The sequence below is a fragment of the Physeter macrocephalus genome, chromosome 3, assembly GCF_002837175.3.
Source record: "Physeter macrocephalus isolate SW-GA chromosome 3, ASM283717v5, whole genome shotgun sequence".
Taxonomy (NCBI): Eukaryota; Metazoa; Chordata; class Mammalia; order Artiodactyla; family Physeteridae; genus Physeter; species Physeter macrocephalus.
Window position 1 is genome coordinate 13,693,588 of NC_041216.1, and position 14,867 is coordinate 13,708,454.

At 37.6% G+C, this 14,867-nt stretch overlaps 1 protein-coding gene across 8 annotated transcripts in view; it reads left to right on the top strand.

The window, feature by feature from the left end:
- Nucleotides 1–14,867, top strand: part of EYA3 (EYA transcriptional coactivator and phosphatase 3) — a 104,291-nt gene that overhangs the window by 62,587 nt on the left and 26,837 nt on the right. For 7 of the 8 annotated variants that reach the window (XM_024125242.3, XM_028487424.2, XM_024125239.3 and 4 more), the window contains 4 exons: nucleotides 2,812–2,949; nucleotides 9,146–9,231; nucleotides 12,022–12,205; nucleotides 14,340–14,479. In XM_024125242.3, coding sequence (XP_023981010.1) covers nucleotides 2,812–2,949; nucleotides 9,146–9,231; nucleotides 12,022–12,205; nucleotides 14,340–14,479 — 548 coding nt within the window. The remainder of the gene's footprint in view (nucleotides 1–2,811; nucleotides 2,950–9,145; nucleotides 9,232–12,021; nucleotides 12,206–14,339; nucleotides 14,480–14,867) is intronic. The other variant, XM_007120338.4, reaches the window with a different exon arrangement.

Here is a 14,867-nt window from a genome sequence, read left to right on the forward strand (position 1 = left end):
GCGAACCCGGTTCCCCTGCATCGGCAGGCGGACGCGCAACCACTGCGCCACCAGGGAAGCCCCATATTGTCTTTTATTCCTCTATTCTTCATAAAATAATATTCAATAGCTACTTTATGTTCCTGCCCCAAAACATTCAAAACTATCTATTATTTTCTCTACTTGTCTTGGACATTTTGCACTAATTTCTGACCTTATAAGATAGACCAGTTTATAGAAATTTTACATTTTGAAACTTTAAAAATACATACTGAATAATGAGACTAGCAAAACTCTCTCAGTTCATACTATTCTTATTAGTAAGATAGTATTTTAGGACAGTGTAATAATAAACATGTTTACAAACCCAACACCTCAGGTTCAGAACCTATTTAGAAAAAAACACATTGATTACAGTAAATCTGAAAGTTATTGTGACATTGAAAAGGCAAGTTGTTTCTATGTTTCTAAAAAGTGTGATAGTCAACCACCAAGAATCTTAGCACTAATATTCAAATTTCACATCATAAATGTTTAAAAAAACTACATTCTCAAATATTTTTTATTGTTAAATGTCAGCCATAACAAGGAATTAAGCTGTGGCTTACCTGGGCAAGACTGAAAATCATCATGAACCAAGGGGTGGAAGGGGGTGGAGGGCAACCCTCCTAATTCGTGCTAGAGATGTTGGCATTCCTTAATCTCCTCAAATATGTTATTTCATGTGTTTAGTAGGTGAGAAAAGAATATGTCTTGTTTTTTTAATGCTTTAGTTTGATAATTAGGAGTTTGGGATTAACACATACCCACTACTGTATATAAAATAGGTAAATAACAAGGACGTACTGTATAGCACAGGAAACTATACTAAATATCTTGTAATAATTTATAATGGAAAAGAATCTGAAAAAGTTTTTTGTGTGTGTAGCTAAATCACTTTGCTCTATAGCAGAAACTCACACAACATTGTAAATTAACTACACTTCAATGAAAAAAAAAAGTTTGAGACAAGGCAGTTACCATGTTCCACTGTGAACCTTTTTTAAGATTTTCACATCTCCTTTTACTATTCTTACATTTACTTATCAACAAATTTTACAGATCTGAGTTACACTAAGATACCTGAGTGCCCTGGTGAAGCAGAGGTCCGTATTCTCAAAGCATTATATATTTATAAATTTCTTATCAGATTAAGAGTATATGAAGTGAGGTAATATTGAATTTGAATCTGTGGCTGACCTTGGTATTGATTTCTTACCTGGAATGTGTTTGATGAATCTTCTTGGGCCTAATTATCAGCTTCAACTATATTGATCCAGTAGCTATAACTATTCAGAGCACAGTGAGGTTTTTTTTGTTTTGTTTTGTTTTTTAACATCTTTATTGGAGTATAATTGCTTTACAATGGTGTGTTAGTTTCTGCTTTATAACAAAGTGAATCAGCTATACCTATACATATATCCCCATATCTCCTCCCTACAGTGAGGTTTTCAATAGACTTTTGCATAGCCAAAATTAGGACAAAAACTTGGGGTCTTCCCTGGCAGTCCAGTGGTTAAGACTCCATGCTCCCAATGCAGGGGGCATGGGTTCGATCCCCGGTTGGGGAACCAAGATGCTGCATGCTGCACAGCGCGGCCAAAAAAAAAAAAAATTTATGACAAAAACTCTTCACTCATAAAGGATATCCTTAGGCTGTCGTGTAGAAGCAAGCTTTTTTAATGGTTTCCTAGTTTACTGCAAATGAAAAAGGAGATACAACCAGAAACAGGAGATTGTCAAGAAGTGACAGATCACAGAGAAAAGATAAAGTGATACAAGAGCCTTCAAATCATAGAACTATAACTGAGTTCTACTTAGTACTAAGCAAATGTCTTCACATATTGCAGTAGCCTCTGGGGATGTTTCTGTAATGTACATAGCACAGCACAGTATAGATCTGAGAAAAGGTATGGTCACTATTTCCTCCCTGCTAAGAAGGCAGGAAAGGATATAAATATTTTTTAGAAAGATTGTCACTTAGGAGCATTGTGATAAAAATAAAAGTGAATAAGCTATGATGTCTTATTATATGTTCTAACAGGGAAAGATATGTCTCAGGTATTATGTGAAAAAGCAAATTATGAACAGCATGTAACATCCCATTCTTATTAAAAAGAAGAAAAAAAAGATTAGTAAATGGAAGAAATCTGAGTGACTCTTATGCAAACTGTGAATAGCGGTTAAGTCTGGATGGTGGGATTATATATGACTTTATTATTTCTAAAAATTAGAAATTATATTTCTGTTAATGTTTTTTAATTTATAAAAGTAAGCAGGTATGTCTTTCCTAATCAGAAGAAATAAAGGTAACAAAATAACCAGCTTAAGAAGGCAGAGAAGTATACATACATTTTAGAAAAATCTGGTGCTTGTTTAATGGGTAAGTGAATTTTAAACGTATGTGGAATGTCTCCTACCTAGACAATGCAGATAAATGATTTATCACTCTACAGGAATGTCAGGCACTCTACAACAGTGCTAGGGTGTCAGTAGCCCTTTTTCTGAATGCTGATCAATTTTCCCCAACCATTGAAGTGAACTTACATACATACATATCACTATTGGGTTTTTGACAAGATTTTTGTTTCTATGGCCCCATTCCCCAATTCTTTGAAATTGTATTTGCTTGTGGTATATTACGAGTGGGAGATTCAATAATTTTCTCTTACAAGCAAATTTATTTTTGTTTTAAGATTTTGATTTTAAACCTACTGGCTGATATTTGAAAGCATAACCATGCTCCTCAGTTCCAGTGTTTTGTTTGTAATTGGTCCAATTTATCTGATTCAGGTGCATTGTGGCCAGGTATGAAACCTGAAAGTGGTTTAACTCAGACTCCATCTCCAAGTCAACACAGTGTTCTTACCTGCACTACAGGGTTAACCACAAGCCAGCCAAGCCCAGCACATTATTCTTATCCCATTCAAGGTAAACAGGCATGGTTGTGTGTGTTTTGTTTTTTTGTTTTTTTTTTAATTATTACTGTTTTTTGTTTTTAATCTACCTGTATCTCCAAACATACTGGGTAATATAGGATATTTGCATTTGTGCATGCTTTTTGTGTTAGACAAACTAGAACCTAGGAGTGTGGTTCATAAGTAGTTTAAGCCTTTGACTGTGAACTGCTTAATAGAGTTGAAGACTCCTCTTTTGCACGTTGGTGTCCAGAAAACCTGTCTAATTTTGTTCTAGTCTGTTCTCAGTGGCATTTTGTCCTGTAAATGAGCAGAAGACTCCATGGGTTAGAGCTTTGCTGACTTCTTTTATGTGAAGTCCAAAGAGAATGGAAAGTGAGATTGAGTGCTGCTTTGTGAGATGTGTGCTGCTTTTCTGCTGTGGTTTTTGTTATACCTCCACCCCCATTTACTACTTCTTGGTGAGCTTTTCTCTTGTTCAAAAAATTCAGTGTTGTTTCTATTTTGTGATGGAAAGCATAGCGTTAAAGCTTGAACTCTAAACATCTCTGCCTTCCTGAGTTCTTCCTCTAAAAAGTTAGAATTATGACAGGACTATTTGGAATGAAGACAAAGAAACTCAAAGGGCACTGTGGAGTTAATTCCTTACTCTTCCAAATCCAATGCAGGGAATTTGTCATTGCTCCAAATTGGGAATTAATGTCCGTCTACTTGGCTTCTCATCTGCCTCCTTTCTCCTGATTTCTCCCAGCTTTTAAATATTATTCATTATAAAACCGGTCTTAGGTGTTCTTAAAATATAAACTTTGATGATGAAAAACTGTTTTGATGTAGATTATATTAAACAAAATATTTTGATTTTCAGTATTAACTGTTTTCAATAAAATGATTGAGGACTACTTTTTCTTAGTCTGTTGGGAACAACTTGTTACTACATTCCTAAGACCTGGCTCTGAGCTACCTTTATCTCTTATTGTTTACGGAGTCTCCTCTTAATTATTTTCCCTTCTTTTTATGTTTGTCCCCTCCCCCTTCTTTCTTTCTAAAATGGGAACAAACCAGGAGGAAAAAACTCAAGAGCATGGCTTTGTCTTCTCCTCTACCCCCTTTCGTTTTTATAAAGTGTTTCTCTACTTTGGTAGGCTTTGGGGTCCAACTACAGGCAAATCTAGTAGCCAAGTGCCTCCTAAACTGATATATCTCTGATGACTACACCTAGGTCATGAAAGAAAAGCAAGGAGTTCTCTTCCTTTAAATTAATAATCCTCTCCCAAGGTGTAGAACCACCACTCGTCTGTACTTGTACCTTGAATATGAGGAACCTGATAGCTGTGCTTACTTCTCCCTCTTTGTAAAACAAGAGGAACCACCTTTTGGGGGTCTTTTAAGACCCATTGCTTTAAAAAAGTCATGAAGCTATGCTTTCAACCTCATTTGCCACTGTCCTAATTTCTTACCTTTTAGTACATTTTTTCCCTTTAGGTCAATTAACCCAATTTCCTCCATTGTGCTAATAATGATCATTGTTGGTATTTGTTAAGTGCATATTATGTGCTTAGCGTTATTTTAGCAGATAGGTGTTACTCATGTAATCACAACACACCTATGAGGGAAGTACTGTCATTAATCTCATTTTACAGATTTGGCACATAAGACACACAGTAAATAAGTCAAGGATGTAAGCTGGGCAGCCTGACCCCAGCACATGGGTGTAATGTTTATGATTTTCAATGTAGAAGTCATGGTATCAATATCAACTCCCATAACTGAGAACCTATACTTGCAAGTATTTAAATTCATTTCCCTTCCCTTTTCTGGTTAACCTATGGGCCCATTATTTTGCCATTAGAACTTTGGCAAAGGGTAGAAATTAAGGCAGAAATTAACCATCACGTTATCAATTTTTGCCATTTATTCTGAGAAGAAGTTGGTAGAAAGCAAGTGGTAACAATTGGCTAAAAGGAAATATGGGTATTACTGGCACATTTGAATCAGTTTATACTTTAATGCTCATGAAAACCCTTTGATTAAATAGATCTAGCTTCTTTATATCAACCTTTTCCTAGAGTGTCTGTGACTGTGTGGCCCAATCTCTGGTTATTTTCTTCAGTTGAGATGATTTAAATAATTAAAATTCAAGTAGCAAAATTAATTTCAGAAATTTCAGAATTAATTTTAACCCAACCTTGAATTTCAGTGAATGTCTTTGGGCTCTGATAGTGTTGGTAACACACAAGAGTCTTTCGTTGACTAGGAGATTTGTTTTGTATTTTAATAGACTTTATTTCTTATTGTAGTTTTAGATTTGTAGAAAAATTGAGCAGATGATACAGAGAGTTATATATCCCCCTACCCTGCACACAGTTTCCCCTATTATTAACATCTCACATTAGAATGGAACATTTGTTATGATTAATGAACCAATATTGGTACATTATTATTAATTAAATCCTAGGTTTATTTAGATTTCCTTAGTTTTTACCTGATGTCCTTTTCTGTTCCAGGATCCCATCCAGGACACCACATTTCATTTGATTGTCATGGCTCCTTAGGATTCTCCTGACTGCAGTTTTTCACACTTCGCTTGTTTTTGATAACCTTGACATGCTATTCATGAATCCCACGAGTATTTATTGAGCTTTACCTATTGTAGGCCGGGTGCTTTGCTAGACGTTGGAGGTGATGAATAAGGTAGTAAGATTCTGCCTTCATGGAGCTTACAGACTAGGAGGGGAGGCAGAAAACAAACAAGTAAATAAATAAATAGGTTTTGAAAAGTGCTCTGAGAGGAAAAAAGAATTGGTTGTTGTGACTGGGAAAACAAGAAAGGAATTAGTTCTAATAGAGGAGTCCAGAGAGAGTCTCTCTGGAAGTAGACATGCTGAGAAGGAATGCTCATGCTGGAGGGCAAGAGGGACAGACCAGGGAGAACAATTCAGGCAGGGAGAGCAACATTGCAAAGGTCCTTGAGTGAGAAAGAGTCTCTCTTGTTTTGAGTAACTCGAAAGCTGGGTGAGCATGGGTGGTAGAGAAACATTCATAAAATTAGAGAGGTGGGTAGAAACTAAGTCTTGCACCAACTTCTATGTGCCATTAACCCTTGGGTTTACCCTCCAGCTTTGGGGCAATGTCACTTCATTCAACTGTACCTCTCACAGTTCTGTAACCACAGTCTTCTGATTAAAGCTATCTCTGTATCCTGACTGTTTCAGGTGGATCTCTAGTGGGGCATAGTTGTCAGAAGCTTTGTCTTTCTATGATTTCACAGCTCTGTTGCAAAACAGGAGTGGGAACTATGCGAAAACAATTGGCCAGGCCATTAGCATTTGGAGAGCTAATAGTCTTTAAATATATGTATCAATAGGAGTTACCACCTGAGTTTTATTTTATCCTCTAAATTTATTTTTGTTGCATATTTTATTGCTGCTGCTTTTGTTTTTTAAATATGCAGTTGAATTTGTTGTTGTTGAGACCTAGATGAATATTTATGTAGGATGATCAGTGCTTTTTTTTTTGAGGTGCCTGGCTTTTTAGTCATAGTTGTGCAGGGGGTATGGCATGTGGTGATTGTGTATATTTTAAAGCGAGTTTAGCTTGGGTTCAATGCTGGTTACAAGAGCCTAAATAAATACTATTTATTTAATTATCATCTAACTTTTATCACTAGAATTTAAACGCCATGAGGGCAGGGACTTTGTCTTGTTCACTACTCTACTCCTCAGTGGCTGGAACCGTTTCTGGGCACATAGTAGACCCTGGTTTGATGAACAAATGAATGAATGAATAACACATGTTAGAAATGATTTGATTGAGTTGGAGAAAGAACTGTTATTGAGCCCTACAAACTTTCTAGGTTAGCAGACCAACATTTCCTGTAATAGAAGCCACTATTGCTGAGAGGAATTTGTGATTTTTAGTACTGTACTTGTTAAAAGCTTGGTATCAACAACTAGCTAATCAAGTCATTAAACTTCCTGTCAGGGATAATTAAGAGTCTGTGGCCAGTTGTTTGTAAGGTCTACCTTTTTACTTCCAGCCCAATTCTGTAAGTGATCTGAAAATTGTTAAATTTATAAAACTACCTTGTCAGTCAGAGCACCTTTTTCCCCATGTGTGCAGATATCAGATGTGAATGAGTTGTACCTCTAACCGTTTATAAATCATTAAGAAGGTAGAACAGAATTAAAGGTAAATGGGAGGAAAAGAGGAATATACGCTAGGATTAGGGCTAAAGAAATACTGATCTAGAAATGGAGTTTGCTGGGAGAGATAAACTTAAGAGATTAAATACTTCGTTTTCTTTCCCACATTAAATCACCTATGTTTAGCCAGCAGGCCTGCCTAGCATAATGTACTGGTAATAGAATCTGGAATATACTCAAAATTCTTTTCCCACAAGAATAATTAAAATCTACTTGTAGAGTCATTTAGCTTATATACAATGATTTCTTAGGACTTCCCCCTTAGGGGAAAAAATATTGATGGGAAGAAAATATCATCTATAAATTATAAAATCTGTTTCATTTAGGTGTTGGGTTTAAGAAAGTAAACAAGAATCCTTTAGTTTACCTGGGGGAAGGAGTACTGTAGAGAAGAAAATCTCCCTGGATAGTGATGAAATCTGATCCCTAGCTCAGCCACTGACTCTGAGGAAAGAAAGGGCACTGGATGAAGAATTGGGAGATCTCAGTTGTCATTTTGACTATCTACCTTTAACCCCATGACTGTAGGCAAATTACTCTAACTCTTCTTTGTCCCAGGTTCTTCTGAAAGCTAGCAGTAGCTGTTCCTTATATCTAATTTACCTCAATCTCTTCTAGACTTTCTTCTAAGCAGAGTACCCCTGGGGAAAGGAATAAAAATTCCGTATGATTTTGACCAGTCCTCAAGCTTCTGCTGCATTTGTTCACCTGCACTATTCTTTTTCTTTATTTTTTTTTAAATTAATTAATTTATTTATTTTTGGCTGCGTTGGGTCTTTGTTGCCGTGCACAGGCTTTTCTCTGGTTGTGAGCGGGGGCTACTCTTCACTGCGGTGTGCGGGCTTCTCATTGCGGTGGCTTCTCTTGTTGCAGAGCACGGGCTCTAGGTGCACGGGCTTCAGTAGTTGTGGCTCACAGGCTCTAGAGCACATGCTCAGTGGTTGTGGCACGTGGGATCTTCCCAGACCAGGGCTCGAACCCGTGTCCCCTGCATTGGCAGGTGGATTCCTTAACCACTGTGCCACCAGGGAAGTCCCACCTGCACTATTCTTAATGGAGGTTTTCCTAATAACTTTCCCTCTAGAGGACTTTGTCGCCAATGGGATAGGTAGTCAGATAGTGTGGTCTACCTGAGGGTGAGCTTTTATGGTGTGTGTGACTGCGGTAGAAACCATGTATAAGTATGCTTATGATGAGCAAAAGAGAGTTCAACAGCAGTACCTCACAATTTCACCTACATTGTCCACCTGAAAAGTGTCACTGTGACAAATACTAGTCACTGAGGATTTTATTAAAACCCTGGTGGAATCTGTGATAGAAGGGTGTGAAAAAAACCCAAATTTCTTGTCCTGAGACAGGCAGCCTAAGTAGCTTATGAAGTAAATTTTTACCTGGCCAGAATAATATTGAATATTTTCCGAATTTTTCCAGGCTCATGGGTGAAATCATTAAATGCCAAAACATGGTGTTTGTTGAAGCAACTCCAAGCACTTTAGAATTTGGAGAACTACATCAGTTTCTCAGAGTAATTGTGTTGCGCCAGGAAGGCATTAATTTGGGGCAAGTGACCGTAAATATCACAGTGTAGGACTTAACACGTGGATTTACCAGAGTTCTTGTTGTTTCTACTGGTGTCAGTAGGTCACGCTGCAGGTGAGTTATTTTTCAGCTGCCAGAGAAGATGGACTGGAGTGATTTGGTTTAGGTTCTGATTTCATTGGTATCATTAGTATGAACCAGTGCGTTGTGTTGTATCCTTCTAGGACTTTAGTAGGAATAGTTGAAGACTCAATTTGAAACAAAAATGTGTGAATTGTTTTATTTCTAATCAAGTCTAAATTAAGGTATGGCATGCAAAAGAGCAAAACCAGTATATAGTATTTATTTCCTTTGCCAATGTTTTTTATCTCCTTGTAGATCTGTTTACTTAGGACAGAATATATTTTCAGTTTCATTTAGGCGTTTACATAATATCTTTAATATCTTTTAACACTTTCAATCTTATAGCTTCAAGCACAAATACCAGCCTGATATCCACTTCATCTACTATTGCCAATATTCCAGCAGCAGCAGTTTCCAGCATCTCAAACCAGGTACCGTGCTGCTTTTGTTCCTCCTGTTGATATGGTTCATCTAGCTAGCTCTTCTTCTCTTCTTTCCATTATCAGTTTGCCAATCTAAGAAACAACCAGTATGGACTGTGGAGAGACCTTTTGCTGGATGCCCTCAGGACTGAGACCTTGGATGGTTTCTCAGGCTACTACCCAGTTTCTCTCATTCCATTGCTAAGACTATGAATGATATGATTATATCTGCTCCTTTATCTACTGTGTGTGTGTGTCTGTCTCTTACCCTGCTGCCACAAGAATGTAAGCTCCGTGAGGGTAGGGATTTATTTTTCTTTTTTGTTCAGTTATTTGTTCTGAGAGTTCAGAAAAATGCCTAGTACTCACATTAAAGGCACATAATAAATGTTTGTGGAAATATTACTTCGACTTTTTTTTACTTAGCCACTCATTTCTTTGTGAATTCCTTGTGGTCTGGTCTTGATCACTATTCTACTAACTCTGTATGTTTAGATCACTGGTAACATCTTCAGTGTTTTAGGGTTTTCTTGGTTTTGTTGTTATGTTTTTATTTGTTGTTTTCTCTGCAGCAATTAGTATTATCAACCACTGCCTCCATGGGTCTTTTTTTGTGGCTGCAGTTAACATTGCTGTTCTGGTTCACTTTTTATGTTTTGACTGTTTTTGCATTTGTTCATTCTTTTAGTCCACAAGTATTTATTGAGTTCCTGCTGTGTACCTGGAATTCTTCAGGGTAACATCTCTCTCCCTTTGCATATCCTGTCTTCTGTCATGGACAGTCTCTATTTAGTTTTCCACATATTTATTATTTCATCCCCAGGAATGTTTAACCACATTCACAATGTCCATTTACTTCTTCCAGAATGAAGATTCTAGTCCTGACCTCATGATATTTACAGGCTTCCTGCTGATTGATGGGCTTTTTTTTTTTTAATATCCTATTATTTCCCTAAGTTGACCATATCTAAAACCAGCCTTTCATTCCACCCTTTCTTCCGTTTCCTTGTCCTCGAAAAGTAATACCACTTTTTCCTGTGGCTTCTCAATTCTTGTCAGTTACACTATTTTTTAATATACCTAGGCCTAAAACCAGACCAGTCGTCTTCGATTTTTTTTTTCCTTACCCAGCCCTAATCCAGCCATTTCTGGAATTCTTTCCAGCTTTTTCTTTTTCTTTTTTGGCTATGTCACATGGCATATAGAATCTTAGTTCCCTGACCAGGGATCTAACCTGTGCCCCCTACAGTGGAAGCATGGAGTCTTAACCACTGGACTGCCAGGGAAGTCCCTGCTTTTTCATTTTTGCTGTCATTTCCCATGGTTTAGTTTTTTCCTCTTTAATCTTCAGTTAACTATTCATCTCATCTTTAATTTTTCACCGTGCCTGTACATTTTCTAAAACACTATCTGATTAATTTTCTTTAAATGCCACATTTTATCCTGTCACTCACCTGCTCAGAATCTTTTCATATTTTTGTTTATTTGAATTTAATGATCCCCATTTCCTGCTCCCACACAAACTATACACCACTGCCTAGAGAATCCAATCCAGTCCTTAACCAGTCATTCAGGCCTACAGAGATCCTTTGTTTCATCCAGACTCAACATCTCTGGCCCCTTAATAAAACCTTTCCAGGGCCTGTTCATTTTCCTATCCCCTCTGCTTCTTTGTCTCAGAAGGCTCTCTGTCACAGTCTGCAGTGATAGTTGTCTTCCACTGTATTTTACTCATTTGACATACAATTTATTGCTAATTTGTTGGAAATGGTTTTTGGTCTTCTATCCTGCTAGAGTTTTAACTCCCATGTACCAACACATACACTCACACTGTGAATTATATCTGGCTTATGGTAGATGCTCAGTGTTCTTTATAAATAATTGGTCTGATCAGTTAGCTTCTTCCTACTTGTCACCAATATCAGTTATCAGTGGGATTTTTTTAAGGTGTGTATTTGAGCTGTGCATCATACCCATTTTTTACAGCTCTTTTAAGGTGTAATTGACATACAGTAAATTGCACAGATTTAAATTGTATGATTTGATAAGTTTTGTCATGTATGTGCCTGTGAAACTACCATAAGTTCCCTTCAAATATTTTAAAGAAACTTTATTTTTAAAGAAAACTTGATTATTTAAAAAAAGAGAGGGGACTGCCCTGGTGATCCAGTGGTTAAGACTCCATGCTCCCAATGCAGGGGGCCCAGGTTCGATTCCTGGTCAGGGAACTAGATCCCGCATGCCGCAACTAAAGATCCCGCATGCCACAACTAAGACCCTGCACAGCCAAATAAATAAATATTTTTAAAGAGAGAGAGAAATACTCAGTTTTTAAACTGGGAAACTTTAATGTAGGATATTCGCTTTTTTGTTTAAGCTCATCTGTCCTTAAAAGCACTATCATCTAGTGCAGTGTTTTATAAACTTCTTAAAGAGTAGACTCTTTCCTTCAAAAATTCTATGCAGAAATTCTGTACATAAAGTAGAAAAAAAAAGGCTGGTATAGTAGAAAAGGGACATTGTGTGTACAGTGCATGGGACACTTTGCTCTCAGCCTTAACCTCGTCCCAAAGACAGTCCCTGAGGCATGTCCTCTTGACTCTTAGGTTTCCACAGAATGCATTTTGAAAATCATTGGTTTAGGTGGAAGACTATATAGGTTAGGTAAATAAGAAGTCAGGTTAATGTTTTAGGGAAATAATTATGAAAAAGAGGGACATGAAAGTCTCTTGTGTTGACATTAATGTTATGCTCTGGCTAAGAGGCTTATTTTCCTCCCTTATTCCCTTTGACCTACAGGACTATCCCACCTATACTATCCTTGGTCAAAGTCAGTACCAGGCTTGCTACCCCAGTTCCAGCTTTGGAGTCACAGGCCAGACTAACAGTGATGCTGAGAGTACCACCTTAGCAGCAGCCACATACCAGACGGAGAAGCCTAGTGTCATGGTACCTGCTCCTGCAGCACAGAGACTTTCCTCTGGTAAGCTCTACATTTGGCTTAAGGGCATTTCATCCAACAGGTGATGGTGAAGATTATTTTGTTCTGGTCTAAGTCAATGTTACCATGCTATTGGCCTTCCTTCTCAGGTGAGGAGTATTTAAACACTGTAACCAGACAACGATGAGTCATTGGCAGACTGAATATAATACCTGATGTTGTGAACAGAAAAGTACCAAGAATGAAAAGACTTTATTTATGACTCCCACTCCACCCTCCCTGTAGCTATAATATGCTTGTCACAGAGAACTTCAGAATCTTAGCACATTTTATAACAGCTGGAGGACTCTAGTTTTAGTCTGTGCATAACTGACTTCTGGTTAGGCCTCAGAACAGTAGTTCTTAACTTTTTCTGTGTCATGGATCCCTTTAAGATTCTGAAGAAAGGTATGGTTCTTTTTCCCCAAAGAAATACATAAAATTTAACCTACAAATGTAAACCTCTAGCTTTGAAATGGATCAATGAATTATGATGTCCAGATTAAAAAATCCTGACATAGGGCTTCCCTGGTGGTGCAGTGGTTGAGAGTCCGCCTGCCGATGCAGGGGACACGGGTTCGTGCCCCGGTCCGGGAAAATCCCACATGCTATGGAGCGGCTGGGCCCATGAGCCATGGCCGCTGAGCCCGCGCGTCCGGAGACTGTGCTCCGCGACGGGAGAGGCCGCAACAGTGAGGCCCGCGTACCGCCAAAAAAAAAAAAAAAAAAATCCTGACATAAAGACTTTATGCACACATTCAATAAACATATGCACATACTTTTTATCCCTATTTTTCATGAAAATTTGGTGGTTCGCTGTCACATCATGTAACTTGGGGAAGGACTGTTTATCGTTAACACTGATGCATTTTTAAAAACAGTGGTCTACATCAACTAATGCAGTTTTCTGTGCATCTTGCCTCTACTGGTCTTCTAGATAAATGGACATACAAATGGTTGCTGCTTTGAACCTACATAACTTTGAAATCATTACATGTGTTGATGCCTTAGTTTTGAATTCATTTCTCTAAATATCTTTGTTCTTCATAACAATTTTAACTTTTTAATAATGGAGAGTTTCTAACAGTGGCAGAAGTTGTCAGAATGGTATAATGAACCCTTATATATCTGTCATCCAACTTCAACAATTAACAACTCATAGGCAATCTTGTTTCAACTATACTTCATCCAACTCCCTCCTTAAATTCCAGGTATCATATTTATTTATAATGCTTGATAACATAACCACAATGCCATTATCCCATCTAAAATATTCAACAATAATTCCTTAATAACCTAAAATACCAAAGGGTATTCATATTTCTAGTTTTCTCATAAATGTTAGGAGTTTTGTTTTTCTTTTTACAGTTTGTTTAAAATAAGATCCAAGTAAGGTCCATACATTGTGATTGGTGGATATTTTGTTTTAACCTATAAATTCCCCCATCTCTTTTTATTTCTGATGGTAATTTATTTGTTGAAGAAACAATCAATAGATTGTTTGTCCCATACCATTTCTCAGTCTAAATTTCGCCAATTATAACCTTAGAAGGTAGTTTACCACAGCCCACTGCCTTCTGTATTTTATTTAAAGTGGTAAATGGATCTAGAGCAGTGGTTTTTCAGCTAGAGGTGGTTCTGTGCCCCCTGCCTCCACCCCCATGCCCCCACACCCAGGGATATTGGCAATGTATGGACACATTTTTGGTTGTCACACTGGGAAGGGGTTGCTACTGGCATCTAGTGGGTAGAGGCCGAGAATGCTGCTTAACCAAACATCCTACAGTGCACAGGACGTCCCTTCACAACAAAAATTATCTGGTCCAAAAAGGTCAGTTGTGCCAAGTTGAGAAACCCTGATCTAGAAGCTTGATCAGGTTCAGGTTTAATTTATTTTTTTGGCAAAATGACCTTATAGATGTGTTTTTCCATTGGGAGGCAGGCATATAAATTCTAGTTATAACTCTCTTCGTGATGTTTGGTCTACATTTCCAAATTGCTTAAGTAAAGTTTGGTTTTCCAGCCTTTATCCCTGCAACATGATTCTTAAGGGCAGAGAACCTGCTGACCATTCTGCTCTGGTTCTTATAGCCTGTGACTACACTGGCAATACCAGTGTCTCACTTTTCCTTTCCAGGAGATCCTTCTACAAGCCCATCTTTGACCCAGACTACACCAAGTAAAGACGCTGATGACCAGTCCAGGAAAAACATGACTGGCAAGAACCGGGGCAAGAGGAAAGCTGATGCCAGCTCTTCCCAGGACAGTGAATTAGAAGTATGGGAAGAAACTCATTTGAGTTGCAACCTTTTTTTTTTTCTCATTTCTTAAATTTATCAAATATATATCTGAAACTCATGAGATTATGTGGTTCTGTGTTGTATACCCTATAATTCCTGAGCAAGAGAAAATTAATTGGCCAAGTGAAAAGAGAAATGTAAAAACACATTACTCTATGCCCATATCGTACCATATCACTTTCAGATCCTTTTCACCAAGAGCATTGAAAAAGCTTTTTTGAATTTAGGTATCCAGGTCACTTTTTAAGGGAAAGAACAAACTGTTTTCTATATTCCAGAGGAGAACAGAAAGAATAATGCATCATATTCAGAAAGCAGAGGGTGTCACAAGTAATATACTGTTCTCCATTTAAAAATCTCAAAGT